The 19,858-nt window shown below is 30.1% G+C and overlaps 1 protein-coding gene across 1 annotated transcript; it reads left to right on the top strand.

The window, feature by feature from the left end:
- Nucleotides 1-135: 135 nt before the first annotated feature.
- On the top strand, nt 136-18,582 carry LOC107168298 (pancreatic lipase-related protein 2-like). Its single transcript, XM_015517657.2, has 7 exons — nt 136-462; nt 10,258-10,381; nt 13,328-13,482; nt 14,368-14,616; nt 16,936-17,124; nt 17,870-18,038; nt 18,232-18,582. Exons 1-7 carry the CDS (start codon nt 399-401, stop codon nt 18,263-18,265), a joined length of 984 nt encoding a protein of 327 aa, XP_015373143.1. The 5' UTR covers nt 136-398; the 3' UTR covers nt 18,266-18,582.
- The last annotated feature ends 1,276 nt before the right edge of the window (nt 18,583-19,858 follow it).

Genomic DNA, 19,858 nt, shown 5'->3' with positions numbered 1-19,858 from the left:
TTGATACGCGCTCGAGATTCACTCGAAATTCACTCGAAATTATTGTTATTGCGTGCATGCCTATATTTTTACACGTAATATAGTCATCGTCGGATCGTACTCGCGACAGTAAATTGATTTTCCGTGTTTTGGGCAATAAATCTTTACACGTAATCGATTTGTATAATAATATGTGTTGATTAATTGACTTTTTATCTGTGCCGTTTCGCGGTTCGAGTGTGCTGATCCGAGCAGCAGGTAGAACAATAGGTATAGATACATATATAATAGATTGTACAATAGTCTGAATGAGAAAACCACCGAGTCGCCCGACGATATTATACATCATTTTCTGGTTGCGATTCTAAAGGAGACCACTTACAACCTTGGTAACCTGCAGCTTCGAAATTGTTGGCAAGATGCTGTCGTCAATCGGCAGCGTTCAGTTTTTCCTCCTTATTTTCTTGCAGGTATCGCACCACGGTAAGTACAACCACGCGTGATGGTAAAGTTTGGCTTTCCTAACTTCACACATACTTGCCGGTATTTAACAAGATATAAGGTTTATTATTTTTATTCTTCAACGGTAACCGTGAGATTTTCTTTATAATCAATAAAGTCATCATGCGATTTATTCCAAAGAAAATACAATTAATTTTTAATTTTTTAAATTTACTTACCTATACCTATATACTCATACAATTTGCAGTTAAAATACTCTTAAGTGAGATTGATGTACTTATATGGATTTTCCACTAAAAACAAAAAAATATATAAACCAACATTATTGTCGTCAGGCCCCTCGCATTATATTTTTGGCACTGGTACAGAACTAAATCCGGGCTCTTCTTAAATAACAATTAATTTTGAAACATTTTTCTAATATGTATTGAATTATTTATTTACATCAGCGCAGGATCCCTCGAGAGTCCGGGTCCCAGTACCATGGGTTCTTCTGACCCCCCTTTTTGGGGGGGCCCTGATTGTCGTCACCAATAACGAACGAAATTCAAACACGAGACATTGTTTTCAACGCCTCAGGTCGATGAAACCAAATCAGTATCACCTATCTATATATATGTATTATTATGCCGCCATGGTCATTATAATGAGCGTGACACATTTTTACTTCACCACTGTTACACAATATTAATATATTATATTTTTCGTCGAAGAGAGATAAATCTGCGAAGGAACGAGTGGAGATTATCATGTTTGTTTGTTGTACGAGTAAATAAAGCGCGCGAGTCACGTACCTATATATATGCATAGGTACTAGATTAAACATATACTGTGCATTGCATGACCTTTTTAAAATGTGAATTTTCCGTCACATTTTCAAACCATTTTGTCCACCTTACACAAAAGCCACGTGTATAATAATAATAATGTACTGTAAATATATATAAGCGTCAGGTAATATTTGATATGCTAGTCGTATACAATCGTTACGTTCCACGATATTATATTATTATTATTATTATTATATTGTCGGGTTAAGTTAAATTATTTTGAAACGATTGGGATTCGCGGTATGAAAAATCAGGGCACGAGTAGATCCGAGAGAGGTCATCAATCTAAAATGTAGATCACGCACAGATTATATTTTCCTCATACGTTTTTGTATACTTTATACATACAAGTAAGTAGGTACTAGGCACCTGCACTCTCGCAGTATCACATGTAATAAATTTCTCTTTTTTTTTTCTACGTAGGTACAATTAATTATTATTATTATTTGTATCAATTTTCTAGACTTAAGATAGTTTTTATTATTTAATTTCAAAATCCATTGACGTCGATCGTAAATATAGTAGTAGATATAAATATATAATTTGCAAAACGATCGATTATTCTGTTTATTATTTTTTGACAAAAATTAATTTATGAATGACTAATTCATATTTTTAAGTATTATTTAAACGTATTATGTTTATACACCTGTTTAAGTATATGGTTTTATACCTATTTAAAAACTGTTACACTTAATTTTACAACATGATAAACGGAAGTCGAACGCAGTGTTTAGATAAAACCGTTAGTCATATGAGCGCGATTTCAACGACCAATAAATTGGTGTGTGCCATGTCAGGTTTAGGGTAAATCGTTTTACTCCGGAGTGCATAACGTTTTTAATTTTCACCTTTTTCATAGTTCGAGTTTGACCGCAGTTTTATCGACAACTTTTATTGAGCATAACCTTGTATATGGTGAGCGGGTCCTTCAATCCGTAGACAAAACTTTTATAGACACAGAACCGACGATGGACTATGATAATTGATAATACATAATATGTTCTATATTTTTATTATATTAAAAGTAATTAACGACTGTAGAAATGTCGGGGAAACCGTTTTTAATTTTTACTTCGATAATAACTGCTGCAGTGAAATGTGAATGACTCCCGAGTATAGTATTACTGATGTTAGTTAATTAAAACATAGACGTGTTTTTAATTTTTAAAAATGTTAAGTTAATTAAATTACATTTTATGGATATAGGTAGGTACTATACAAATGAACAAAATATGTTATGATACATTACCAAATACGCTTACCTATGTTGTGTTCTTAACATTTGTAAAAATTGTGTGCAAGCCAAAATAATTAAACAAATAATTATAACTACCTATTTTAATGTAGTGGTTAGGTTTCATCCTGGGTAACTTAAATAGTTAAATGAATTGGGACGCACTTCGGCTACGTAAAAAATATGATATTTTGACACACTCGGGTGATATATACCTTATTCCAGAAGCTCTGAGGACATCAAATAAAGGTCATTTCTAGACACACTCTGGAAATGATTATAATTTATAGTATATTTATCGTTTATCATACTATTATCAGTTTAGTTTACGTTTAGAAAAAATATTTCAACTGTCATTAATTTATTTTAATCATAAGTACTATTATCAAGTACATGGTGGAAATGTTGCAAAAAGCTATATGTATATTTAGTAACAGCAGGAATAAGTGTTTAACTAATATTGGGCAAGTGCCAATTAACTAAAATTATTAAATAAACATAATATTTTTTATCAAAAAGTTTTATCGAAGAATTTATAGAAAAAAAATTAGTTTATAATCTATATACTGTACAGAAGTAAGTTATTATTTTTTCATTTACATAACAATATACTTTGTTTTATATGAATTGTAAGAATCCACGCTCAAATAAAGTAGCTAAACAATTTAAATCAAATACAAATCAAGCTTAAACTATACCTATGGTAATTCTAAGGTAAAAATTATAATCTCACTCAAACGGCAAACAAATCTTATATGGTAATTTTGGGGCAAGATTCAACTCGTACGTTCAAACAGGCGATTATAAATTATTATATACGCTCGTGTTATTATGGACGTATGAAATTTGGATAAAAATTCATATCATTAAATTCTTGAATCATATTTTTCTTAGAACTAGATTGGAGTAGTGTGTCCATGGGGAAGTTGTGGCACTTTCAGCCATCAATATATAGGTGTTTGCAGCTGCAATATAATGGTAAAAGGCTTTATACACGTGGAAACCATTCTTAGTGTTAGTATTCGAAGGACATACGCGCTTATCGTGAATTATATGCAGGGTGTCCCAAAGAGATCTGACATTCTGACAAATGAAATAACTTTTGTTCTAATCAATATTTTTTAAAAATTACTTTTAAATATAATCCATAGACACTTGCGCTACATTTTTTATTTTTATTTTTTAATACTGAAAATAAAAAACTTAAAAATTGATAAATTTTTTTCTCGAAATATTCAATATAGCTAATTTGTAAATTTGATTTTCAGAAAAATTTATATGGTAAAAACACTTATTTAAGTCAAAATGACGATTTTTTAAAATTTTTTTAAATACCAATATTTTCGTTAGGTAAATTATAGTAATTTATAGTTTATACATCACATATTATTAAAATAAATACAATAAAAAAATAATTAGATTTTAACATGCACTTATTTAAAAATGTTCTTATAAAATATTTAAAAAAAACTTTATTATTATTTGAAATTACAAGATTTCTAACATAAACCAGATCGTAATTTACTTAACGAAAATATTGATATTTAAAAAAATTGTAAAAAATCAGCCATTTGACTTAAATAAGTGTTTTTATCATATACATTTTTCTAAAAATCAGATATACAAATTGGCTATATTGAATATTTCGAAAAATTTTTTATCAGTTGTTAAGTTTTTTATTTTCAGTATTAAAAAATAAAAAATAAAAATGTATCGCAGGTGTCTATGGATTATATTTAAAAGACATTTTTAAAAAATATTGATTAGAACAAAAGTTATTTCATTTGTCAGAATGTCAGATCCCTTTGGGACACCCTATATATGTATATATTTTTTTTAATGGAAAACTCTTTCAATGGAAATGGGTGTAGTAGCTGCAATGTATCATATACTTTTAACTTATAATGTTTATGGATTTTTAAAATCTACAAATATTTGATTCATATAAATTTATGCTAATAGGTACACTGTTATATTATAGATGCATGTCATATTGTCTTGTGTCTAATTTATCTCTCCTGTACTTATTTCATACCCATCTGTGGTAACTCTGTCTCTACAGTTTGACTTCCTCGATAATGCACGCGGGCCTTCGTTATTACTTGGGGGGGGTGGTGGATGTGGTGCAATGACTACTTTGACCCCTCTCCCTTACTACACCACTGAAAATATTTTAATGTCATGTATATTATTATTATTATGTTATATTTTGTGTACACGCCCACGGTATCGGCGTCACCTCGCTAATCCAATAACAAATTCGGCAGCCGCGATATTGAATGTACCTATAATTGATAAAAACGTCCAACCGCGGGCGCAACACGTTCACACGCGTCCCCATGAATTATGATGATGATAATAATAATAATATTATTACGGTGTTAAAAATTTTTCGATAGTTGTGTACCATTATTTGAATGCCCGTGGTGTGGTGTGCGTTATTGATCTACACTGAGCGGTGTACGAGTGTCGGAAGCTTCGTCTCTCTCATCCGCCACCTCCATACATTACTATATCACTGTGTTGACGATAATATAATAATATTGCATTTATATGTATATAGGTAAACGTACTCGTACCGTGATGAGCACGACCATAAATTGTAAAAAAATATCATTATCGTATGTGATGTGTGTAGAGTTGCCAATTATTAGTATGCATGCATCATTATCATCATAATATATAATATTGTTGTAGCTATACGCTCATCAATTTTTTGGGTTTCTGCGCCAGCGATGAGAAACCGCTTTCACTATTTTAATACATAGCGCGCGGTGGCTATATCTATGCGTACCGATAAAAATCTGACAAACGTCTTTTTCCGCAAAAAAAAAACACAACATCCGTCTAAACGCGTAATAGTTATTTATAAAACCTGGAATTTCACACGTCCGTTCCGAATGCGTTTATAATGTTACCTTTCGTTTATATATCATCGTTTTCGTCGAGACCCTGCTGAACTCGCTCTTCCTCTTCTTTTTATCACCTAAAAAAAAAATCATTAAAAATGTATAGGCAACCCCGGCGCACGTAACCCAACGCCTTATCGACTTTTTAAAACGCAATAAACTGTGGACGATATACAATATAGAGGAAAGCGGGTAGGTATACTGTATATTATTGCTTACGTCTATAATGAATGATACCGGTGTCATTAAGCGAGATAGGTGAGTTGATTCCCGAGATCTATTTTATGTATTAGTTGATTCCCGGGTCATTATTAGGTATGTATGAGTTGATTCCCTATTGTTGTATAATTTCATTAGGTACCTACAATACCAATTTATAAAATAATGCGATAGACATTTTTATCAAATTACTACATTTTTTCACTAAATTACTAAATTGTTTGGGAAAACGCGAGTTGGGTCCCGAGATATTTGATCCCTTAAAAAAACACGAGTTGGTTCCGTGGTAATATTGTCAGTGCCGGTCGCACACGCCTTCCACCGGCACTGAATATATTGTATATTATTGTATAGTATATTGCATAGTAACTTAACTTGTTAGTTATTTTTGTTTTTAACTTATAAACTTATTCAGTTAAATTGTGTAACGTCTTAATTATAATTATTGTATAGATGTGGCCTATAATTTTCTAGTAAATAGTAATAATGTAGTATGTACTATAGTAATAATTTTAAGTTTTATGTTTACAACAGTAAAGTTTAACTTGGTAAATGTTTATACAAACCAAAACACTTTTGCAATTTATGACTTATGAATATTATGACTTGGAAAAAGAATGTATAACATTTTTTACTGAGTTAAGTTAATTTTATTTTATATCTTAACTTTAATTTAAATTTATTTTAGTTAATTATTTTCATTAACTTGCCCACCTTTGCATAAAATATACCGGGACCCAACTCATGTACTCCAAAAAATATACCGGGACTCGACTAATGTACCTCAAAAAATATACCGGGACCCAATTAATGTACTGTATAAAGTATACCGAGATCCAACTCGGGCTGTTTTTGAAATCTGGGACTCAACTTGAGTTTGTCCAATTGTTTTGTATTTTTTTTACCTAATTACAAATTTTTTTTAGTAAATAATAAATATAATGTAATATAATACAAAAATAATTTATAAATAAAAATTGAATGTTTTCAAAAGTATGAAAAAACTTAAAAAAACATTTTTGAGAAATTTGTCAGCCAACCTCCTCGTGATGGTGTTTCTTGAGTTATGCTTATAGGCCAAATATTTAACTAAACATTGAAAAAAATATATAATGACCCGGGAATCAACTCAACATCGGTGAAAGTAGATAGGTACCCGCGGGAATCAACTCGTACGCAGCCCCATTAAGTACCCACTCATGGGTACTGTTTAGTTTATACATGTGTTATGCTTATACTTACGTCAGCAGGTTAAATTTTGAAATTTTTTTCGACCCGATAATTAATGTTTTATTCCTGGGAATTCTTGACCGGCCTTTTATAATTTTAACACTACCAATTTTCAAAAGTCAAATTTTTGTGTTTTTTCGCTTTTTGTCAATGACCAGCTGCTATTTAAGTACAAAATATAAAGGTATATACAAGTTAGGTATATAGTCGTATATAAGGTTTAGTAAGCATAAAAAGTGTGCCCAGATATTACCGACAGGGTAGTCATCTACATAACATAAAAACACGCACATAATATACGTATATAATACCTATATTCTTATATTCGCCGCTAAGTTGTAAAGATTAATTTGTTTACCCAATTTATTTAGTACGTATATCTAATAACATTATTGCTTAATGTTTAGATTAATATGATATTATGATGATATTGAAAATTGAGAGGGAAAGTTGGCTGAGTAGTCAAGTGCCTACACTGACTACCCCGTGCGCACGTTTATGATAATAGGGTCGTATATAGTATACAATATTATACTTTGATATGCACTTTTATAGATTCGTAAACAAAGAACTAAATAATAAATTTCACGTTGAAGCAAAAATAAAATTATCGCGCTGCAAATAACCAACGTTATTAAAATAATATAATAATTATCTTTTTACGAACTAAAATGTTTTGCATTTACTATAGATTCTGTTGAAACATTTGTTACTTATTATTTATTTTAATTGTACAAAAACTGATCTCAGTTTTCCTATAATATTTAACCGTGAGTTAATAAAATTATATCAAGCAATAATAATATTATATATGATATTCGTCATAATATTAAACTTGTTAATTGAATACTACACTTTTTCACACACACATGGCACATGTAAATCCATTATGGTAGTATGTGACCTTGACATAATCAATCATTTATCACCGTAATACCTTTATAGGTAACACATCAAATATATTTTTACCAGTCGTGTTGTTTTCGTCATCACACACGTGAAATTATTATTGTTAGTTGTCATCAATGCCGTTGTCGATCAAACCACCAATATAGATATATCTATTATTTTAAAATAGGACTTAATATTTGTCTCGATATAAGCACACAAACTGTAGGCTGTAGGAATGGAAAAAAACATTAACGGCCTAAAAACAAAATGTCTGCAGCTTATAGGTACCTGTTATTAAGTCTGATAAAATCATGTTAATCAAATACTTCTTCTAACAAGTGATAAACTAATACCTAGGTATAACTCTCCGTCCAGTTGATCTTGACACTCTATATCTATATCTTATAGTCATCTGGATTATGATATTTTGCCAATGTATAATATATAGTTTTCGGATCGCTGTTTTTACCACCGTAACTGTTGCCGAGTACCAAGATGAGTTTATTGGATGACTTATAAAGTTATAACATAATGTTTAGAATTAGGTGCTGTTATTATATAGAGAGCATTATTATCTGAGTAGTACATATTGCACTATTCTTTTTCGGCAAATTAACGGATAAAAACGGGACATAATCCTTGAAATTGTATCTAGGGGGATTTCAATTCCCATAGTCATCTCTTGTGACAACCCTTATAATCACACTCTTACACTTATACAATATAGAGGAGTCATTGTAATGTTTTTTATGTATACTTACTACTATCATTTGGCTTTTTATGAATAGATCGCCTCGGTAGCCAATATAATTATTAATTAATGTACTTGAACATTTTATCGATGCCTATGTTATCAATATAATATGTTATTGTATATCAATGTATATCGTTATTATCGTATTTGTATATTATATCGTTTCGGGTAGCTTAAAATATAATCTATTATAGTCTGAATGACTGAATGTATTGAATCAATTTGGAAATAGCATAATATGTATACCTAAATGGCTAAATGATGTTAATGATTGATCACGAGTCTTATTATCGTATAAGATTAATACATATATTACGCATATTATGTAAACCAGGAAGTATTGTAACAATTGTGTTTTCCTCACTTCTTTTGTGTTTTAAATAATAACTATACAATTACAAAAAATGTAATAAAATATTGAATTATTGTATGTATAATAAGCCATAAATAAAGAATATCGTGTTTAAAAAATAAACATAAATTATATTATATTATCATAATAATTTTGTCAACTAACATATTTTAAACAGTTGATAGAAAAAAAATCATGTCATGACTGAACCTTCCGAACCATAAAATATATATGCCGTTAAATATTATAATTATATAGATAATAATATAGTCGTAACACTCGGCGCAAAATCGTGGCCTGGAAAATACAGAAACGTTTAACCTCAATATTAAAAAATAAAGCTGGTTTAACCATGTGCGTTACTCGATAGTGTGCCGTCGTCTGAATAATTATCACAGCAAATACACATAGGTATGACATAATAAATATTTTTAATTAAGGTAAACATCGTTCACCATCATAAAAACTTGTGTATATATATCCTCTATTGACAAGGGAGGAAAACTTATTTCGCTTAGGCTCTAAATCCTATTGTTTTGTCCACGAAGAGATCGTCAAAATATAAACGTTAAGCTTCGCCGATGTATTTCTATAAAACGGTTGGTAAGCTAACGATTAGTTTCGTTGTTATTGACACGATTGCAGTGTACGAGGTGTACATTTTTAAATGCACCGGTCGCCTCAAAAGAGATTAGAGATCCCTTTCGTGTAATTATTAGGAAAAAAAAATTCAATATCAAATCTTATGTTCTATCCGTATATATAGTATAGTGTCACTGTTGAAGAACGCTCTTTGCATTTATGTGATCATCGTGTGCATACCTATGTGGTATTTATTTTAGCGAAACATACCTATTATATTCATTGCATATTATGTTTAAAACATTGTAAATATTTTCTATTTAAAAATACCACATACACGTGGGTATCTGTGTATGATTTGAATTCATATAATTCGAATTGTCAATAGCCATCCCTAGAACGGATGTAGGTAAGCGCATTGTCAGTACCGATATATCATAATATCTTATAAATCATATTATGCACATTTGCACAAACCATTCATCGAACGCGACATCGACAATACTCAACAAGTGTCGTTTTAAACGACTCGTTTACTATACGATGAGATACATAATAATATAATGTACCTATATTGTGTACAAGGCGAGAGGTTCGTTTTTATTATGTCGATGCAGCAATATGTATTATTAAATTTTTACTCACAATTTTCTCAATATACTAAAGAGTAAAGACGATCTAATAATAATGTATAGTATAATATATATATTATTAACTAAGTACAATAAATGACATTTCATGTAGTGTACGGCTCTGGAGGTATATTATATTGTGGAGACTATTACAGTGAAATGTTTATTTTATTCTTGTAGTGTCATCGACTCAAGTGAACTCGTTCGACGATTTATTTAACGGCAAAACAGGAAACAACGAAGTTATGATGGACTCTTCTCTCGTCAACGTAAACAAATCTGTGACGTTTTGGTTGTATACGAAGTAAGGATTATAGGGATGAAATGAAACCGTTGTTTTGTGTCAATGGCAACTATTTTTTAATTTTTTTATTTAATTGATTAAAATTATATTTCAAAGCAGTGCTTGACTATCAAAATAAATGGTCGAGTTACTCTGATGATAAAAAAAAAACTCGTTCCTAGCTATTTAATATACGTAACGTATGGTTTTAATATAACTGAATATTAATTAATATGTCATAGGGCTTATTTTACTCATTATTAAAAAGTTTCAACCATAAGCGTGCATAAGAGAGGTAGACTATTATAGGTAATATATTGAGGTAATACTGGTATTAAATGGGCCAATAATCATAAGTAGTTTTTTTTTGTCTAAAATGACTAAAATTAAACTAAAATTATAATTAGTTGCAAGGACTAAATTGACGACGCGGGAGTTTTGCCCATAGTTTATAAGTTATAACCGTTCAACTGCAGAAATATTAAATACATTTAACATTGTAAAAAGACATTAATATAATAAATTATTTATACATTTTCTTCATCATTAGTTCTTGATAAACTCCATAAATGATAATGGGTTTCTTTTATAGCATTGAAGTTTTCATTTCTTTTCTAATAAATAGTCTTTCATAGTTTGTGGTTATTGGTATAAGGTTGTAGATCTATCTGAAATTGTAGTTACTTACCTTACTTAAATTAATAGTAAATTATTATATAATTATCATGTATTATTGCATCATACATCAATACTTATTATTTATATACTTTTTTTTTAGGGGAAACCCGCGGCAATATAGGCCATTGAATGTGGGGTGGTACGGTAGGGGTTGTTTTTGTGTATTTGTTTTTTTTTTAAGTTGATAGGGTTGTTACTCGTATTTGAGTATGTGTGGCAAGGATATGAAAATTCCAATGTCTAACTATCCGGAATCTAGCAACTGCGTCCGCTACGCCTCACCAAAGCCACAATACTTATTATAATAATATAATATGTTTGTTTAGAACACTTTTTTTTTATATATAATAAAAATTATAAACTTGGTAATTTTTTTTTAAATATAGCAATTTAAGTACTATCCTGACGCTAAGGTTACATCTCATCAGTGTTTCTTCACATTTCACAAGCCTTTGACAAAGTCTGGCACCCTGGCCTTCTTTTCAAATTAAAATCCTTTCTACCGCCGTCATATTACCTATTCTTTAAATCATATTTAAGCGAGCGACACTTCTTTGTAAGATCAGGAATATAATTCTCCAGTATATCACCAATCTTAGCTGGCGTTCCTCAAGGTGCAGTTGCATCTCCAATTCTATTTAACTTTACTTGGCAGATCAATAACCCACCAATCCGAATACTCAAATTGTCGAATACGCCGACGACAAAATAACAAACTCCTCCCACAAAGACCCGGGCTTAGTTTCTATCTCTCTACAAAACTATCTGAATGATCTATCACACTGGTACTCTCTTTTTGGTGCATCAAAATAAATGAAAGCAAATCTGTACACACTACCTTTGCTATCACAGCCAACTTCCCCCAGTACCTATAAACAACAAACCTATATCAAATTCCGACATAGCCAAATATCTAGGTTTAATTTTCGACAAACGTCTAACGTGGGCTAAACACATTCATAAAAGAAAAAGAAAATTAAACAAACGACTCTACTTTCTCAGATCCATCCTTGGTAAGTTCTCAAAACTATCCCTCAGAAAGTCAGAATCAAAATTCACATCTACAATCTCCTCCTTAAGTCAATATGGTTATACGGTGTACAGTTTTGGGGCCCTGCCAAAAAATCGAATATTCAAAAAATACAAGTTTTCCAATCTAAAATCCTCAGACTCATAACCAAGGCTAGGATTTGTATGCAACAGCATGTTTTTTTTGCGACTTCTGATTGTTGATTTTGTCAGTAATGTCCACGAATCACCTCATGATGAGATAAATGGTAGTGTTTTTATTAATATATTAATGCATATATTGAATAAAATTAATATTATTGCATATTTCCATTATAAGAATACGAAAAATGCATGTTTTATAGTATATTTCGTGATTAATATTTATAATTTAATATTAATATTTCGTATTTAATTCTATAATCTCGGCTGATTAAAGTATTAAACTTGGTTTTTTTGTCAAACACAAATTTTATTTTTATAAATACAATCCTATGGTACAATATAAAATCTAAGATAGAAATTAAAATGCATATTTTTGTAAATAAAATGCATATTTTACAATTTTTTATTGCATACAAATCCTAGCCCTGCTCATAACCAATGCTTCTCCTTATATCTCTAATCACACCCTTCATTCTGATCTCCATATTCCTAAAGTCACTGAAACAGCCAAGCTATTTTACTCTAAATTCAGAAATCACCTTCATAATCTTCATCCCTGGAACCCCCTAGAAGATTCAAGTGACAATAGCCTCAAGATCTTATAAATTAAAAAAAAAAAATCCTAAATAATTTGTAAATTCACGCCGAAGTGCCTTCGCTGGTTGGTTCTTCCCTCAAGATACTCAAGCTTTACATATATGTATATTATTTTAAAAAACATGATTTATGATTATTGTATTTTTTTTTTGTACAGATTGTATAAAATCTAAATTTAAATTTAAAAGCAAAAATTATATTTAAGAATTATGTTAAATTTAGTATTTATAATTATTATATATTAGAGAAGCGGATTGAATGGAAATAAAATAATAATTCATATTAATATTATATTTTGGGAATCTATAGTCTCTCCTAACTATCTCTTAACTTTGACAGTATAGTGCACCGGATACTTAAAATTGGTAGAAAGCGAACGTTGGAAGTATGTTGCCCAATATTATGACGAACGTCGGAGAATATTTTATTTTCGTGTTTTTCGGAACGACTAGCGCCATCTATGAGTAGCGGTTGTAAACTTCAGTGTACTTGACGATGTACTTTACATTTTGTTCGTAGAGAGCGCCCCAACCACAGTCGCAGATTGGTGCCCGAGAATCCGAAGTCTTTGAAGTCATCGGGCTTCGACGGTGGTAAACCGACCAAAATCTTGATTCATGGTTGGTTGGGTGAAAGTAAAAGCAAAGACAGCATCTGTTGGATTTTGAAGACTGGTAAGTACCTATTGGGTAAATAAATTAATTAATCATGAATTCATGAATTATTGTTAGTTGACCGTAACTCGTAGAGTGTCGTGCAGTCATACTGGCTGTAGTCAATTTGCATCATCCTTAGGTAGGTAGTAAAAAATAGGAATCGTAATTTGCACCAAAATTAAAATCGATTATGTTTTCAATAGTATCTCGATAGTATCAACTTACAAGTTTCTATATCCTAATATAAATTTAGCTTAGTTTTTATTTATCAAATAGTTGAATTTTTATAGGTACATACTGTTGTAAGTTTATATATTTTTTTTTTTTTTAATTAGGGCCAATATTTAGACAATTTGGAATTTCGTTGCCGTCTCCAATTGCATTTGTGTTAGTCGTAAATGATGATAGGTGGGAGTGTGGATGTGTACAGCTACTGGGTTTCAGTGTCGTATATAGAAATTATTTTCACTATGGACCAATTTATCACTATAAAATAAAAGTAGTCAAACTTAATTCGAACATTGCACGAACGTAGCCATAATTATAGTTTCTTTTTTATGAAATTAGGTGAGCATAATTATGATATAAAGTATTAAAATAAAAATAAAAATAAAATATATCTATTCGCACAAAGCAATATCGATCAGTGAATAATTTAGTGTACCGCTCAGACCATCGTATAAGAATCATAAGCGGATATTGTGAATGAGACATTACGTTGTACGTTTGAAGGTTGGAATGTTGGGAGTGGAGGCAGAGTTTTATAATTTATTTTCAGTGCGATAGATCCAAAATAGAATAGAAATTGACGTTTTTAGATCCATTATCGACAGTTTGCAGCAAGTTGCAGTTTAGTTGCGATTTTTTTCAAACAATGTTGAAGCACTTCAATTTTTTTTTCAGAGTATTTCGCGTTGTACGATTACAATGTGGTGTGCGTTGACTGGAGCATGCTTGCGGTGGATTTGCCGTACTTTACAGCCCGGATGCGGTGCAAAGAAATCGGAAACTATGTAGGTGAAATGATAATGACGATGACGGAAAACACGCCACAGAGCAACGACGATGTACACATACTCGGTTTTAGCATGGGCGCCCACATCGCCGGTTATGCTGGTAAACGACTTGAGGGAAAAGTGCACAGGATCACTGGTAATAATATAAAATACATAAATGCAATATCGGTTATTATTCGAACGTGTTTGACTAATATAGTAATATACTCGATTACTCGAAGCAAGTTTTGTGCCGAAATGCGTGTGCGTGTGTAATGGTTGCAATGCTTAAAAATATTGTTCATGACTACTATTAATACATTGAGTGGATAAATTCGACAAAAGATCAATAAACTGCTCAACTCAATAAGAATGATGAATAATAGAAAGAAAAAAATGAATGTATAAAATAGTGTGGGTTTTGTATGAGATCGGGTTAAATTCCATACAGAATTGAATGTTTTGATTTTTTTAGTTTTTTGTTCGAATGAAAATGTTCATATTATAATTGTAATTTTCAAAAAGCTGTATATTTTTCAAATAGTTATAATTTGCCATTTTTATGTATACATAGATGCATATAGACAATAGACCATTTGGATGGGTTTCTTGCACATGTTTAAGATTTTAAATTGGAACGTAATAAATACACACAAATAAAATTATTAGTAGATTTAATTTACTGATGGATAAATCACGTTCTGTGTTTAGAATTGCGTTTACAAGTGGTTCTGGTATTATTTAATATAACAATATTTAATCATTAAAGTTCGTTTTTTTTTTATTCTTAAGTTTTCAAAATGAGTCATTGTTTGTCTTTTATTAAGAAATTGTATACCTATACTGTACGTCTATATCGGTGATGTTTGCAGTATACTCGACTGGGTAATAACCACTTACCCGATGACCTTTCAAAAAAAAAAAAAAAGAAAAAATACTATTAATTATTATAGGTACATATAATATAGTCTATTATTGATTAGTGTGTAATAATTTAATATAAGACATAACGATTACAAATTTACAGCAGGCTGTGGTGTGCACAACAGCAAACCTAAATTAATATCATAAGTCATATAAAACAATGCAACAGAAATAAATATTAAAAATAATAAATGACGATGGAAAAAAATGTGTCATAAAAGAAAAATTCATAGAAATCGAGTACATTTGGGTCCAAATTAATTAATCACATACACCAGAGATAAAAATCATTATCTTCATAATTAGTAAAAATACAAGGTGTAACAGATAGAACTGACTTTTGGAATAACTTTTATTCAAATTCAAATTTTTATTTATTTATTTATTTTTTCATTAAATGAACCTAACGCTATATTATGTATAATATATTTTTTTATGTTTATTTTTTAGTACTGAAAATAAAAAAAAAATTTATTTAATAAAACATTATTTGGATAAATTCAAAATAGCCCGTTTGTGAATCTGATTATAAGAACAATTTTGATGGTAAATAGATTTATTTAAGTCAGGTAGTTTATTTTTTAGAATTTTTTCAAAATTCAATATTTTTATGATAAAATTAATTTGGAACGTAATAAATAAAAATAAAAATATGATTTTTGAGAATTTACTGACATGAGTATATTTTTTAAATCGTTTATTTTACATAGGTATAATACTAAAAAATTTTTTCATACGTTTAATTACCATATTTTTTTTTGTCAGGTCTTTCTGTTATACCCCGTATAGAATATAGAACAGATAGGCGAGTGAAAAGCGAGAGAGAATTTTAAAAAAGGCATGGAATAAAAGAGCTGTAGAGTAGGGTTTAACTATTCAAGAGAGGCTATTGGGGTAAATATAAATTTGCCTGCGATCGACAAGGGAGTTTAAACTCAAATGTTGTTGTACCCTTTAAGGGAGTTAGACATAAAGTGTGCAATTTACATGCAGCACGCAGGCGACAAACTTTAAAAACTTATACGTTGACAATGCGTTCAATTCGACGAGAGACGACGGGCGATATCAAAATTCCATATACGTAGAACAGTACTAAGTACCTAAGAATTATTAATCTCACGATTGCACAATAATATATATATATCATGGTATGATTATATACGATTTTTGAACGATAGTCGTGTATTTAATGGAACCGTATTCGTATTATTTCAAACAAATTCATTTCGCTGCTCGCGAGATGAAGAAAACGAAAACCGCGCATATAAAACATAAATTAAATAGGTAATATACACTTGCATATGCACCTTGTTCAAGTTCTTACATATTTTACTCTGAATATTTACGAATATAAGCTTTGAATTGTTGGTTGCCCTCTCTATATATTATATATACTAAAGTATAGCCACCAACGAAATTATATATTATTTTCATTATTCGACTAGTCCTGCAGCATCGTATCGATTTTGTGCACGCAGGAAGTTCATTTTCTTTGAATTGAACGAAAAAAATGTTTTATTTACGACGTACTTACTACCTACATACGTTCCAGGCTTGGACCCCGCTAGACCGATGTTCTCCAGCAAACGGCCAGCCGAGAGACTCGACAGAACCGATGCACAATTCGTCGACATAGTGCACACAACAAGTTTGGTGTTGGGGCAGCACAAGCCGATAGGAGATATTGATTTCTATCCGAATGGTGGCAATGCGAAACAACCGGGTTGCGGATACGAATACGGTAGATAAGCATATAACAACAATAATTATAATAATAGTATTAATATATTTTATTGAACTAAAACCAATACTACGACTAGGTATACAAGATATATGTTTATCATATACCGTCAATTCATTTATTTGGTAACGGTAAATAAAATGAGGGTGAATACTATTAAAAATACCTACGTGTGTTCATCGATCAAAAATAATTTTATAATTTGAATATGCGTAAATAGGTTTATTACATACCTCATACTTGCCTACTACTTAAGTATATATTATATACCTATAGGCATTCTATTATATTTTCGCGTCTAAAAGTTTATAAATATATTATTATTGTTGGATATATTTGAACTCTCCTGTACACTTTTCCTGGCTTATGATAGTATTTGTGTTTTTTATGTACTTAATGTTTCTTACACTATTTTTTCTTTGTTGCGTTGCAAAAAACTTTGTTCGCATAAAATATCAACATTTTCATCATATTTTTAAGACTAACCTTATTGATTTGTATACAATAAGGTATTTTAAAAATACGGTGATTAAGGGAAAAAATAACATTGTATTAACATCTATAGATGCGAAAGAATATAAGATACAGATTTGAAGAAAAATAATTGCTCAAACGTTATTATAGTCGTCAATCAATAACAACTCGAATAATTAATACATTAAAAAAATCATTAATAAAAAAAACCATAACAATCATCTGTGTATTATCATGAATTCATGATCCATGAGTTTGACATATTTTTTAGTGTACGGCGAGGTGTGTAGTCATTTTAGATCCTATCAGTTTTACGCACGGTCTATCCGGTCCAAAGATGAATTCAAATCGATCAAATGCGACGAGTGGAAAGATTACGAGCAGTCCAAATGCGAAGATCCTGAGAATTATACGTACATGGGCGAGTTTGCAAATTCTAAGTAAGCGTTTTTTAGTGATAATGTTTACAATTGTATAGTATTATTTACATGTTGTCGAATTGCGGTTTTCAAACGGTTTTTTTTTTTGTCACGAATAACCACATAATTAATATTCATTCTGACTGCTTCTAACACATAAAATACATTTTATTAGCACAGTTTCACTGCATATACATTTTAAAATGTTTTTCAGTTTTTCAGGCAAGTATTATTTGTCGGTCGAGTAAGCTGTGGAACTGATGGTATCGGTATATGGTATAAATATTGCTCAGCTTTGTTTTTCCTTCAAATTGGATTTGTTTGTAATGTATTAATTATAGTATCTATATTACGCATAGTCACTGTAACAGCTTAACTATGTACAACATTAATGTTTGTAATTTATAAGCATATTGTTTACATTTTAATTAATTTCAGTGTTCTAATAGTTTTGATTTTATATAATAACATTTAACATCTTATTATTATTATAAATTATAATATCGGCATTGCTAATATAATCTAAACAAATTTATCATATAAATAAATAAATAAATATTAATAATAGTATTTGTATTTATTTCAACAAGTTCATATTATAAATTATAATCAACTAACGGTCGATAGAATATTAAATAACATAAACATCCACAGTATTACAGTGATGTAGGTATACTATTGATTTAAATTATATGATTTTTTATGTTTGTCATCAGCACGATTTGGAGCAAACAATTTGATCAAATTTTGTTTTTTTTTCGGGAGCGTACAAAAGCAGAAAAATCCTAATACTTTTCTGAATAACTGAGAAAAAAAAATAATTACAGCTGGAAAATGGGAATATATACGCAACACCTTTTAAGTTTGATTTGTATAATTGATTTTGTTTCTTTGTTGTAATTCAGAACGGAATAATAATATCGTAGTGACTTACCAAATACGGCCCAGTGCCAAAATATATTATGTAGAAACTATAGAAACGTTCATTACAGTGACTTATACTACCTACACTCGAAACCTACTTTACATCGGTGACGGTGAGTGAAATCTCAGTTTTCATTACTATTTATTTAAAAAGTCAATGACTTAATATATTTTTATATACTTTGGTTTCGTGACACAGTCATTAATTTCGTATCAGCCGTAATATAAAAGATGAGTTCGGATGAAAATGATGGATTGGCCGATTGGTTACCAACGTTTCGTCCGTTGTTGATTCAAACTGAGGACTATACATCACTTATATAATAAAATGGCTTATTTACAATGATAAAATATTTGTAGGTATTGCTTCTAACTATCTAGGTATATAATAATATAAAGATGCGAACTTTTTTTCTTTAGAAGTAATTGAATTTTAATAATTTTATAATGAACTGCCATAGCAGTTACGAGTAGTAGTATATAGTCCGTCACAATGTACACTGTATAACAATAAAAAAAAAATTGACACCGGTCCAATAGGTCATCATGATTATAATATTGTGATTTACCCTATAGACAGACAACTGCATCAACTCGTCTGCGGTTTATTCTGCAATAGGTACCTATGTGTGTTATATTATGTATTCTCAGCAAAAGACCAAGCCCTATTGTCTGCCGTATTTATTAAATTCACAATTTTTTTTACGTTTTGTCATAGGAATTAAATTAAACATTATAAAAAATGTTTTCGCATTGTTTTCTCTACTCAGCTCTCGAACGTCAGGTCAATTTTAGCAAACAAAATATATATTTTATATGGCATTATTAAAATATGTGAGTACCTAGGTAATAAATAGCTGTTACATACAGTTATATACATACTATGAGATAAATGATTATATACGCATAATGCCATA

Source organism: Diuraphis noxia, unplaced genomic scaffold (genome assembly GCF_037042655.1).
Source record: "Diuraphis noxia isolate RWA-SAM2 unplaced genomic scaffold, SU_Dnox_SAM2 contig0004, whole genome shotgun sequence".
Lineage (NCBI taxonomy): Eukaryota > Metazoa > Arthropoda > Insecta > Hemiptera > Aphididae > Diuraphis > Diuraphis noxia.
Note: the sequence above shows the minus strand (reverse complement) of the source record. Positions and strands in the feature narration are given on the sequence as shown.

Bases quoted from the DNA above. Each gene is read 5' to 3' on its own strand.
- LOC107168298 (XM_015517657.2), top strand. From the start codon at position 399: ATGCTGTCGTCAATCGGCAGCGTTCAGTTTTTCCTCCTTATTTTCTTG. The intron at 463-10,257 runs GTAAGTACAACC...TTATTCTTGTAG, and splicing joins CTTGCAGGTATCGCACCACG to TGTCATCGACTCAAGTGAAC. The intron at 13,483-14,367 runs GTAAGTACCTAT...TTTTTTTTTCAG, and splicing joins CTGTTGGATTTTGAAGACTG to AGTATTTCGCGTTGTACGAT.